The sequence below is a fragment of the Gobio gobio genome, assembly GCF_949357685.1.
Source record: "Gobio gobio genome assembly, chromosome: 4".
Classification (NCBI taxonomy): Eukaryota; Metazoa; Chordata; class Actinopteri; order Cypriniformes; family Gobionidae; genus Gobio; species Gobio gobio.
The window spans coordinates 21437897-21452028 of NC_137100.1; the positions used below are offsets into that span (position 1 = coordinate 21437897).

At 37.5% G+C, this 14132-nt stretch overlaps 1 protein-coding gene across 3 annotated transcripts in view; it reads right to left on the reverse strand.

Annotated features, from left to right (window-relative positions):
- Positions 1-14132, reverse strand: part of specc1 (sperm antigen with calponin homology and coiled-coil domains 1) — a 270540-nt gene that overhangs the window by 172324 nt on the left and 84084 nt on the right. Inside the window, exon 1 of one of the 3 annotated variants that reach the window (XM_079816101.1) lies at positions 4276-4600. The exons of the other annotated variants lie outside the window; for them this stretch is intronic. Within the exon in view, the coding sequence (XP_079672227.1) occupies positions 4276-4315 (40 nt within the window). The 5' untranslated portion in view covers positions 4316-4600. Of the gene's footprint in view, positions 1-4275; positions 4601-14132 lie in introns of those variants that run through there. 3 annotated transcript variants of the gene reach the window in all.

The following is a 14132-nucleotide window of genomic DNA, read 5'->3' on the forward strand; positions in this document are numbered from 1 at the left end:
GGAAGTTGTCTGGGTTTTCCCAGGCTAGTGATCTCCGTGCATATGGAATTCTGGCCGTTTGTTGTGGTAACGGAGAGGAGCGATGGTATCGTTAACGGAGTCCCAGTTATCATCAAGAGAGACTAACGTTACAAGGAAACAGCGATCTCTTCAAAAGGTATTTGAAGTATCTGATTGAAGATGGAGACGATCGTTAACTCGTGTATCACTACAAGTTGATAGTGATCACTGCTGCCTTACCTTTGCGTGATCACTGCAGCTCCTGTTAGCAAGCGCTTTCAGTGTGAGAGCGCAACATTTTCAGTGCCTTCAGCCTTCCACGTTGATTGGCCGGACTCGTGACTCCCAACAAATCAGATGGGTGATGGTCGGGCATTAGTCTACTCTAGGTCACAGATACGGTGCGCTCTGACAGAGGTGGCTGGATCAGAGCCAGATCGCGTGCATTTCAAAATTAAATTATTTTATCGGCAAATCGGTTTTGAAAATGACCGATACCGATAACCATAAAAATGCTTAATATCGGTGTCGATAATCGGCCACGCCGATAATCGATCGACCCCTACCCCGGAGTACTCAATTTTCAGAAAACTCATAATTTTCACTCGTGTATCAAGCCCATGATTCAATCACCAGAACAGATTTCAATAACATTGCTATTTAACTGAATGTCAATTTTCATGAGCCATAGTAAATAAGTCAAGAACAGAGACGCAATATATGAAGTCATATGGAGAAAGAGTGACCCAAGAGGATGTGCAGGAGGACAATGAGATAAAGCAGACTGTTGCTTTCCATCTGCAGTTAAGGATGGTTAAAATGAAGCAAACTTTGAAATGGAAATGCAATATAAAAAAAGACTCTTTTCATTCAGTGTTACTCAGCACATTTCTAGCACGCACACTAATAACCACATAACTAGATTTTTATATTCAGGAAAAAAGAAATTAGCGTGCTTGCAAGTCTCACCACTGCTCTGGTGTTAAAGGTAGTTCTCAGAGTGTTGCTATATAGTTGCTAATGTGTTGCTAGGTGACTGCTTACAGCAGGGGTCTCCAAACTCGGTCCTCGAGGGCCGCTGTCCTGCAGAGTTTAGCTCCAACCCCAATTAAACACACCTGAACCAGCTAATCAGTGTCTTACTAGGACCAGATAAGACCTTGATTAGCTGGTTCAGGTGTGCTTATTTGCGGTTGGAGCTAAAATCTGCAGGACAGCGGCCCTCCAGGACCGAGTTTGGAGACCCCTGGCTTACAGTCTAAAGAGCCCACTCTTAAAGTTGCAATTCAATGGAAACTATGACCAACTTGTCTTTCCTATTGTGACGTATATTTTAGTGTATCAGCTAATCAGATGAGAAAAAAAATTGGGGCAGAATTTGATTGTGTCTGTTGGCAACTGACTGGATAATAGAAAGTGATCATTGCAAACTAAATGAATGAGTGATGAAGTGCAACAGGATCCAGACTAGTGTTGACAAAAATCTATATTTTGAAACGTATTGATACTGAAATATCTGAAACGATTTCAATACTGCTTTTCTACAGTATCAATTAGGGGTGGGAATCTCTAAGCACCTCACGATTCGATTCAATTACGATTCAGAGGGATGCGATGCGATGATAAAACGATTAACGATGCATATTTTTTTCCATCCAGATTTTCTTTTTTCTGACATGGTACTTTTAAAGCAAAGTATTTGTAATGACCCATTATGAATTTCCTTCCAATATCTTTTATTAATAAAACAAATGGAAGTGATTTTACATTTGCCAGAATATGTCCCAACATATATCATAAAAAATCAACAGGAAAAGTGTCTGTAGCAGCATACAGACTTCAGCATATTCTGAATCACTAACATTTAAAGTAATAACCAATCACTAACATAAAGTAATAACCTCCTGTTACTGTATTTGCAATGAGCAATATAATCCTTCAGACAATAAAATAAACATTTTGCTGTACAAAATTATAGAATTCTGTACCAGCAGCTCTTATACAAAAATAGTGCTTTGGACTTCAGCATATTCTGAATAACTAGTAACATACAGCTGCTTATACACAAATAAATAATAGAGTCTAAGATTTATGACTTAAAACTAAATCCTGAGCACAGGCAATTATTTTGCTATATACCACAATTGAAAACAGCTTTTATGAAATGGACATCTAAACACTAAATTAACATCTGCAGAGAATACGAACATAAATCCTTGACCATCAAATTTGCGATAGAGTTTGTGGTCCTCTGGTTGGTGAGCGTTGAAACGTGTAATATGGTTTCTCATGTTTGTCGTGTTTCGAAAATATTTTAGTTTAGTTTGACACAACTTGCATATAGTGTGGCTCTTGTCCAGGTAATTTTCCCCTTCAACTTCATAGAAGTGCTTTCATACTAGGGGTGGCACGGTTCACAAAACCCACGGTTCGGTTCGTATCACGGTTTTAGGGTCACGGTTTTCGGTTCTGTACGGTTCTTGTTGTTTTTTTTAATCGTTAACACTCCAGAAATTTACTTCAGCATATGATATATAGCTTATCATCCACAATTTAGGATACAGTATTAAAATTTTTTAATATCATGTAGAAGTTGTTTCCTAACTGGCTGTCTACCGAGTCCGACACATTGGTGTAACATTTTCAATGTTAATCATGTCAATTTTGATCAGAACAATGCACTGTGGCTTTAATTCAGCTGACCTGATTAACAAATTTCACCATGAAGTGTTCCGTGTGTTTCACAATCACCATATGACATCCAGCGATGTGAAAAGAAAAAAAAAATACACGAAAACACAACACTGCCAGAAGTTTTTGCCCAAACTTCAAAGCCATGTTTACATTATTAAAACTAGAAGCATATCTTAACTTTTAAATGTTACATTTATCATGTGAACTACTTATATACAACATGTTATATGCATGTGTGTATGAGACAGAGGGGAACACGGTCGCATTTGCAGCAGATATATGCTGCCCATCATAAATCAAAGCATGAGACAGACAGGGGTCGGAGGAGAACACCGGAAAATGTGACAGAATGTAGAATATTTGTCTGTATTTGCAATACACGAGCCGCGGTTCAGCTGCGCGAGACAAACACTGCCAGTGTGTGAATGCACAACGGGCGCACGCGGCTCCCGCTCTCCATACGCACTGCATCTGCCCTGCCTGCTATACGTCGCTGGCGCATCCTCCAACTCCGGGCAGCCTTCCTGATCTCTCCCACTTATATTTGTACACGGGACGTGACCTGCAGCACTCCACTTTTACTTTATTTTACTGTATGCCCCCCACACACACGCACCCACGCACGCGCACACACACACACACACACACACAAACAAACAAACAAACAAACAAACAAACAAACAAACAAACAAACAAACAAACAAACACACCTCTTATTTCGCGCGAAAAGGACACCCACTGTCTGAGGTAACATACGGCACATACATTGCGCATGCGTCGAAATCATGCGGCGCACACGCTCCGAACCGAGACAAGCGAACCGAACGGTTCGTTTTTTTCATGTACCGTTCCACCCCTATTTCATACGCTAGCTTTTAATGCAGAGGGTGCCGGTCGGATTTCTCGCTCAGCTATCATGCATCTCTGTTATGTGCACGCCACAGACGGTCTGGGTGCTGCACTTCCCGCGCTTCAGAGTTGCGTCTTTTGCTTTCGTTTATTTCATTTGTCTTTTTATTCTGTTGCATTTATTTGTGTTATTGTTTGCAATTTATTTGTTCGTATTTTATTACTGACTGTTTACTTGTCTTTTTTTGTAAATTCCAAGTTTCAAATAAAGTCTCCCTGTGCTATGTGTAAGCCATTGTAACACAATTACCTAAGTTATCACAAAAAAGAGAGATCTATATGGAAGTATATGGCAGTTTTCCCCGCAGTATCGACAATGGTATTGAATATGGATATTTTTCAAGGTATCGTATTCCAGTATCATTACAACACTATTCCAGACAAGTGTGGATAAAAGCTCCATTTATCATGCAATTTACATTTACCCCTACAGGCTGATACTGGCCACAACAGAGCCAATGACAGAAAGAAGAGGTTGAGAATGAAAAGATGCAGAACAGACAAAACCAACAGATATATAGAGTAAAAAGTAAAAATGTAGGAAATAATAATAGACAGAGAGTAAGCGTATTAAAGAGCTAAACACAAATAGAGTTGAACGCTTTAACAAACCCCATCCAGAATGAATGATAATACAGCAGTTATTTTAGAACAGTGATATGTTAGTCAGACCTGTGTCCGGCTCCTCCACTCGGGTTTCCTGGTTCCCCATGGCTGCTACACGCTGCTCCACAGAAGACACTAATCCATCCGAGCAGAGCTCTGACACACCTGACAGTGCACACTCACTTCACTGGCGCTGGTGCGTACGAGACAAAGACAATGAGACAGAGGTGTTTGTCCTCTCCTCTCACACGGCTGGCTGTGAATCAGCAGCCAGACAACATTCCTGCTAACTGTCAGTCTGTCCCAGTGAAACTCTCTCAATCTTCTTATCATTCACTTGTTCTGTCTCTCTCTCTCAGCGTCAGCCAGCAGCTGCAGCAGGAGCGTATTCAGTATGTTATTAGTCAAGTCACTGTTTTGGGGGCGTGGCCTCCCTCTGTATATCTGCTCCTCCTCCAACTGAAGCATGAAAATTAGAGCAAGCAACTCCCTCTTTTATCTCGCTCTGCCTTCCTTCACTTTACCTCTATCTACAGAAATGAAGAGTATGTATGTTGGAGAGGAACAGATTGAAAGAAGAGGAGGTTCTATTTGCCTCCTTCCACAATAACTTTTCTGACATCATTCATCTGTTCTGTAGCGGAGGACACCGGGCAGAAAGGGGGCAATTACACTGGGACACACATGCACAAAGCCACAACATGTTTCTCTCATGGACTGCTGCATTATCACAGAAAAGTAGATTCGAGCCCCCGAGTTAGACTGATCCATTTTTTTCTGTTCTCAGTAGGAGGCATGAAAAGATAGATGTGTTATTTTCTTTAACCTCCTTCCTTCCCCCTCATTCTCTATTCATGTAGAACGCATGTGCGTTAAATATTCTTGCTAGGAAAAAAACATGCCATCTTTGCCTGAATCTGTCCCTGGCTTGACAATACAGATATAACTCACATCGCTGTTGCTCCCTGACTCTTTTCATCTTTTATTAAACGAAATACTTTTTCACTTTTTTCATTATTATATTTTACATAATTAACATACATTTCATTCAAAAGTCTGATACCATGAAAAGTCTTTAATTTACAACTATCTAATTTATTACATTTATTTCATTACAAAATATATTAAAAGTTACATTTAAAAATATCTACATCAATTTCAGAATGTTTTAGTTTTCGGTTAGTTTCTCTTTTGCTCAGCAGCAGTTGAGTTGCATGTACTCCACAAGTTTGTGTCAAACCTAATAAATCATCATTAGGACTACTAGTCCAGGAGTTTGTAAACAGTACATTGCAGATACTACTGTCATGTCCCATTCTGATATTCCTGTGTGTATTCATAGTTTTTACATGATGTCATATAGAAACGCCCACTTCGAGGTGAAAACAAGGCTTTCCTCCGTTGCCCGCCAGTCATTTTTACCAGGTATTAATGCAGTATAATGCCGTGTAAGACAGTGATATTAAAATACCAAATTCAATATACACCTTATTTTTATTTATGTTGCATACTTGTACTTGTACTTGTACTTGTACTGTACAGGAAAGCAGATGAACACAGAATATTATTGCAACACAAGGTTTTTCGCTAAGTGTATTTTTCCCATCGAAACCCATTATAAAGAAAACGTGTTGTGTTCATATTCTTGGCTCATCTGCTCACCTGTATATAGTATGAATCACCAAAAAGGTATAAACTGAATGTGATATTTTAATATCACAGTTTTCGTACATTATGGTACTTTAAGGGTGGGTTGCACAAATAAGGATTCTTTAGCTTGTAGTACGTTCACCCTCCATCTGCTGCTTGATCAGCTCTTCCAACGGTTTTACTGCGTAATTAATCTGTGTTTAAAATTAAGTGGTGCAACAACTCAATTTAAAATAAAACCCATATCAACAAATCCTAGATTAGCTTTAAATATTGCTTAATTGAATTCTTATAGGTGCAACTCACGTTAAGCGTTTTCACGTTAAGCGTTTTAAAAATGTCCAGCCATTTTTAGTGATTTGAAATACTGCAGCAGGTACTGTATATGGAGCATGCATCTTGTTCACATATTTTTGTTTTAAGGTGTCAATTTGACAAGCTTGTGCTGCAGTTCTATGGAGTTCTTTGACTCTTTTGCCCTCCAAAACTGAATAAACCCCAAAGTTTACTGCTGAATGCATAGCCTTTTAAAGTCCCTGTAAAGGCAATTCTGAGATTTGTTTCTAAACAGTTTTTTTACCATTTCTGTGTTCAGGTTTTTTTGGGTGGGGCTAAAACGGTGGCTCGATGACACACTGGAGCCAATGAGCATGGCCCCTGCCCTAACACTATAACAACTAGTGCACATTCGCATCAGTTCACCCGCTCATTTGCGAGTTGCTGTCAGTACCGTTAGTTACAACAGCCTACAGTTTTCTAGATAGTTACGCCTATATGCATATTACCAGGTTACGATAACTTACAAAACAGCTCAGTGTCTTTATTTAAATTTCCGAAAAAGCAACGATATCACATTAATTCTGTGAAGAGCCACCTTGATGGAGAGCTGAGGATCACCACCAACACCTGCCTCTGCAGTGAACATTTTACACCAGATAGTTTTACAAACTTTCATCGGAGACAACTGGGATTAACTGATAAACCGCTGCAGAATGGGGCTGAATGGACTACTTGCCGACAATTGGTGCCATCGTGGGCAGTACGTGCCTACTAATGAGTGTTGTCAGCTTTCCCACGAGTGTGCGTGGTTTCAGCGCAGACAGCGGTCATGCCCCCAGCGTTTGAGAACAGAGAATACTACTTATTTTTTCAAGATTTTGATAAGCTATTTTATTTACTTGCCGTTTTTTTATCATTCAAATTGGGCTGGGTGGTTAATAACACATTTTTCTGTGGTGTGACAATAAACTCAGAACATTTAATTTTGACTACACAAACTTTAAAGACCCCCTGTGGTGAAAATCAAGTTTTTAATGTTATTTATATGTCTTTGTGGTGTTTTTCATATGCTTTAGGACAAACCATGTGCAAATTCATCCGTCAACACCATTGCTGTTTTTTTCCCCTTAAAACTGCAGTTTACCAAAGACAGTCTCAAAAACACGGTTTGAAATCACAGTGTTTCTTACATGACAAAGTACCTTGTAACCAATAACGTCAACATGCGGGCGGGCTTTAGCATATAACTAATTGCTAAGCACGGGTCAGGCGAGTCTCAAGAGAAGCCAGGTTATCCTGGTATGTTTTTCTGCTGATATGTAAAATGATGTACATTTAGCAATATAGCGGGTGAATTATGTATATGATGTATACTATGATGCATACCAAAGCATACCATGGTTTGTGTAACATTAGCAACAGAGTATTAGCTGTTTGATAATTTACGTTCACAGGAAGAAAAAAAAAAACGTTTAAATATGTCATTTTGGTGATCAAAGATGAGTTTTAAGGGATACAATTAGTGACAGGGGGATTTTAATTAGTATACTGCATTTGATAGAATGTATAAACACAGGCACTTGGAATGTACACTAGAAAGTTTCTTCTTTACCCAGTGTCCGTACTATTTTTCTACAGAAGATATGACCATTAAAAATGTCTTTGTATTTAAATTGCAGTGGGGGTGTCTTTTCGTTCATACACAGTTCAGTTATTTATTTTGGGTGTAACAACCGCATTCTGTAACCAAACTCACGCCCATACATTTTCAGGACTGAAAATAACAACAACACATCTATCTTTCATGGCAAACCTGATGATCATGTTGTCCAGGATGATTTGAGATGATTGAAGCTAAATATGCTCTTTGGATCACATGGTCAATTTCACTAATTATACTGAGCTAGAAATTGTAAAGAATAGTAAATATTTATTTTAAACATGAAATATTATTTGTTTTAAATTCTTCAAAGTACTAAAATCTGTTTATTTCTGTTTTTTTTATGTGGTTTAATATGTGACCCTGGCCCACAAAACCAGTTATAAGGGTAAAAGGTAAAGGTAAATAAGCTTTCCATTGATGTATGGTTTGTTAGGATTAGACAATATTTGGCCGAGATACAACTATTTGAACATCTGGAATCTGAGGGTGCAAAAAACTCTAAATAATGAGAAAATTGTTGTCCAAATGAAGTCCTTAGCAATGCATATTACTACTAATAATACATTTATATATATATTATTTGTTATATATTTACTGTAGGAAATGTACAAAATATCTTCATGGCATCAAGGTTTACTTTAATGTTTATTAAAAGTAATGTTTATGTTTATTTAATATCCTAATGATTTTTGGCATAAAAGAAAAATCTATCATTTTGACCCATAATGTACTATGGCTAATGTTGGCTAATGTCACAAATATACCCGTGGGACTGGTTTTGTGGTCAAGGGTCACATATGGTAAAATAAACCCATATTATCTTGCTTCTTATACAGCTACTTACCAAATCAATAAATAAGCAAGCATGAAATATTGATTTGAGTTAATTTATTATGAGAGCAGCAAGATAATATGGTGTGATATTAGAAAAATTAAATCAGCAAAGATAAATAGAAATCAGTCAGTTGTACAGTTTAGCATTACACAAAACAATATAACCACAAAATTCTGCACATTTAACAATAAGAATCTAGTTTTCCAGAGAATCGTTTAATGACCTATTCTTGTGTTTTTATTTTCCCATTTCTGCTGAGCCTCTCCTTCTTTCATTTACTCAAGTACTGAAGTCTTTTTAGGGTGTGTGAATTATTAAAGTTATTAAAGTGAGTGTGAATTATTATAATATTATTTCTTATTGGTCTTATTCCTGAATTTTACTGAGGTTATATAAAGTCACTCCACCCTTGGTAAATAAGCCCAGTTCTAATCTGCACAGTAGCTCAGCCACAGTCACAAACAGAGGTAGAACAAAGCCTCTGTAAACTACAGCTGATCTGATCTGTGTCCACCCAGACCTCTTACCGTCTCATGTAACTAACCATACACGAGTTAGCACTGTTAGAAATTAAAATAATGTCATAGGTTCAACACAAGCTGAGCTCCACATTTTCTATTACCTCTAAATTTTTTGTTCATCTTTCAAAAAAACATTTTACTGTAAAGAACTTACAATGGAATTCAATGAGGCAAGGCATTCATGGAGGGTTTACAAACAAAAATGTACAGCTAATATTTTTTAAAGGACAAACTGTATACATTTTAATGTCTAAATTATCAATTTATAGTTACATCATGACTACTAGTCTAGGAGTTTGTAAACAGTACATTTCAGATTTTAAAATCATGTCCCATTCTGGTATTCCTGTGTGTATAAACCCCAACGTTTACTTCAGTTTTGGAGTGAACACTTAACGTATGCATACTGCTGAATGCATAGCCTTTTAAAGTATACTGCATTTGGTAGTATGCTAGCAAAGTTTCATCTTTATGCAGTGTCTGCACTATTTTTATACAGAAGATATGACCATTAAAAATGCCTTTGTACTCGTTTAAATTACAGTTGGGGGTGTCTCTTAACCTTGTCACACAACAATCGTTGAAGTGCTTCTATGGCCATGTTCACACAGCAATAGAATACAACCGTAACCGCAGTCCTGTATTTGAGATCTTAATACGGTTACGTTCATAAACAATTCAGTTTTTTAAGGGTGTAACAACCGCATTCCACAACCAAACTCACACCCGTATGCACTTATAACCGCATTCTCAGAAAACCCTGTGTGAACAGAACCGGACTGGACAACTAATTGTTTGTCACGAAAACTAAATATATGCTGCGTGTCATCTGAAGGTTTAAGATCCAGTCACTGTTCTCCACCAGAGATGCTCCCGTCAGTTTTGGGTTCTATGCGTGACTGTTGACGGTTAATAAAGATTTGATGGATGAATTCACGGCTCGATTGAATTCTTGTCGCATCAAAAGTGATAAGACTTTTCAGATTTATGGACGACGCCATCTTTGATATTACTTTGGTCACTGGTAAGTGACTATCGTTACTGGTAAGAATAAAGGCACGTTCTCCTGTACGTTCATACAGACAGTATTCAAGACACCACTGTAAGTTGCTGTGTGAACGGGACATTTCGAGACTCACACCTGTAGGTAAATGCTGTTATCATATGGAAGCATACGGGTCGCAATATTCAATTTTAAATGTAATATGTAAAATGGCAATGTATTTCTGTATTTAAATTAACATTTTCCAATGTTTCCAACAAATGTTTCTACACTAGTTTTAACATATAATTTAAACACATATTTTAACATTTTATAAGTTGCAAAAGGAAAATGTATTACAGAAATTATTATATATGTTTAACATATTTAAGGAAAGAATTGTAGCAAAATGATAATTTAAATGTTATTTTTCTTAATTGCATTTACACTCAGGGTTTGTTCACCCAAAAATGAAAATTCTGTCATTAATTACTCACCCTCAGGTCGAAAAACAAAAATAACAACTTTATTCAACAATTTCTTCACATCTTCAATTTCCTACGCAGTTTATGTTGGTCAAATCCTGTGTCAGTATCACACGCATATACGTCGTGGTGCTCATGTGAACAGCATCGGCCATTGGTAAGCCGGCGTTCTGGTGTAACTTGCAAGCGCTGTACTGTATTTACTACATCAACAGCATAGGAGACTGACACAGACATGAAGAAATTGTTGAATAGTCATTGTTTGAACCACTGTAGTCATATGGACTATTTTAACAAACCTTTTTTACAACCTTTCTGGACCTTGAAAGTGATAATTATATTGCAGCCTATTGAGGGGTCAGAGAGCTCTCAGATTTCATCAAAAATATCTTAATTTGTGTTCCAAATATGAACAAAGGTCTTACGGGTTAGGAACAACATGAGGGTGAGTAATTCATTACATAATTTTCATTTTGGGGTGAACTAACCCTTTTAGACACGATTGCATTTTCATTAAATGTCCCACAATGAATGTAGAAAAATTCAGTGGAATTGAAAATGCAACTAGTGTAGGAAATAGCTAATTTAAATTATATTATTGAATTTGAATTAACATTTTGCTCCAAACGTTTATTGCGTATACTAGGCATGTGCCGGTATCAAATTTTCATGTTGCGATTAATTGCTTAAGCTTTTATCACGGTATACGGTATTATCACGATATTGAAATAAGTTGCAAAAAAAGTGTTGTCATACTATAACAGGTTTAATAACTTTCTTATAACAAAAGAACCAAACATTTAAATACAATAAAGCAATACACAAAAATGTATAAAGTAAACAAAAATTTAAAACAGATTAAGTGCAAAAGAATTATAAAGAACAATAGGTAACACTTTACAATAATGTCTCACCAGTTAATGCATTAACATTAACAAAGAATGAATAGCTACATTTTTACAGAAGTTATCCTTCTTTGATAATGTTAGTTTAAAAAAGCAACTGTTAGTTAATGTAAGCTCAGGCCCATTAAATAATACTGTAACAACTTTTTATTTTAATAATGTGTTATTAAATGCTGAAATGTACATTTAACTAAGATTAATACATGCTTTAGAAGTATTTTTCATTGTCAGTTTGTTAATGAATGAACTAATGTTAAATAATGGAGCCTTATTGTAAAGTGTGTGATTGAACAACAGTCAGAACAAATTGAAAATTAATAGCCTTAAGTCTTTAAGTATTAAGTATTAGGTTATGTGATGACGAGGGAACCGGGGAAACGGCTGAATTTCTGCTGTTCCGTCAGCGCCCTCTGCTGTCAGAGAGAGAATTTGCACTTCAGTGTGTCTCCGTCACTCGTTCCGCCATGTGCTCCACTCATGCACGGTCTGTTTACATCAGTGACGCTCCTCTTTGACGTGTTGTTCATTTTAAACGGTTGATGGGTAAAGTATTCTTAAACTGCATTCTAAAAATCTGAATAATTCATAATAAATAATTATTCACAGTATTTTGAAGTGCCCACGATAACAATATTGTGCATGTTCATTATTGCGGAATATCGTATTACCGTTTACCGGTACGTGGCTAGCGTATACATTTAAAGGTCCCATGGCATGGCATTTTCTATTATTTGATAATGTTTCCTGAGGTGTACTTATATTGTTAGTATGATTTTTACATCATAAAATGTCATAATTTAGAAATAAAAGGCATTTTGTCTATACTGCTGTTTGCCCTGTGGCTGAAGGCCCTGTTTCAAGAGGCGTGTCTGCGGTGAGACTTCAGTAAAAACGCCCACTGTTGTGATTGGCTGACATCTTTGCATTTGATATTGATATTTGGAGGGGGCGTGGTTTAACGAGGTCTACGAGGCACGAGCAAGCACGCGTTTGGTGCCTCCGCTGTGGGCCAGATGCAGTACTGGGGGTCAAGGATGTTGAAGGCCGACCGGCCAGTGCAGCCCGAGCTTCGGCGTGTGTGAGGTTTATCTCTAAAGATGTTACTCTGCTGATGTTGAGCAGAAACGACTGTATGCACATTTTAGAACAGATAGACGCGACGAGGACGTACAAAAACACTGACTCACAAGATAGAAAACACGAAAACACTTGGAGAGAGAGAAGCCGCTGCGTGTGCAAGAATAATAAATAATTAGCTACACATCAGAAATCACTGATCAGTGATCGCAGATCAGAAGGAACTGAAAAAAGACTTCTGTTTTCATTTGTACATCCAAACACTGAGAAACTGCCAGCATTCACTCGTTCACAAGCCATGAGCGTTTGCATGGGCGTGCCAGATTCTCTGGGCGGAGGAAAGGGAGGTAACCGTTCCTGCTTGGACGTCAAACCAGGAGACTTCAGGATTGGCTAGTCTGGCCTGTCATTTTCTCAAAGGCAGAGAAAGACAGCCAGAACTCGGTTTTACACCGATCAACATTTCTATCCACTTGGGGACAATATTCAGGCTAGGGGAACTCATATTAATGTTGAAAAACCTCATAAAATGAAAATTTCATGCCATGGGACCTTTAAATACAGAAATACATTGCCATTTTACATATTGCATTGCCATTTTGCATATTACATTTCAAATGGAATATTGCTACCCATATGCTTCCATATTGTCAATCCCAAAACTGACAGTGTGAACGTAGCCTATTTAATTATATTTTAAAAAGTAATTTATTCCTGCGATGGCAAAGCTAAATTTTCAGCATCATTATTCCAGTCTTCCGTGTCACATCCTTTAGAAATCATTCTAACATGCTGATCTGGTAACATTGGTCCTTATTATCACTGGTTAGTATTTTTCTAGGAACCACAATTTTTTTTTTTCAGGATTGTCTGAAGGATAGAAATCTAACGTTTCAACTGTAAGATTATACATTTCTTTACTGTCACTTTTGATCATTTTAATGCATCCTTGTGGAAAAAAGAGGGGGGAAAAAAATCACCCTAAACTTTTGAACAGTTTATTTATTTATTTTCGCAGGATTTATTTTACAGAATGGAAACACATGGCCTATCTAGGGGGAGATTAACATGGCAGCCCTGTCTAATTAACCATCAACTTCAGCTGAGCCAGACTGTGAGTCTCTACTCCTGTAAGTGGAACAGCGTGACAATGCACTATTCACACATACGGTAAATCCTCAACACTGAGTCATACACTTAATGCGTCTGACAATGACATAAGCGCTATTACATCCAACCTAACTCCCCACATAAGCACTCAGTCTCTATATGGTAACTGATACAGCATCACAGAGCTGTGAAGTGGTATGTATTGGAAATGGGAGTGTTAATTAAAAAACAACGACACAGAGGGACAGGTTGTCCACTAACACTAGCATAGATGTTATTTATAGACAAGAGTCCATGTGCCTCTCACTTCATTTCACTTTTGAGACCTAATAGCAAAGGATAGCTTCATTAAATATTAATGATGCCCTGCTATGGCTGGCTAAGGTGATGTGAGTTGTCATATACAGTAGAAGTAG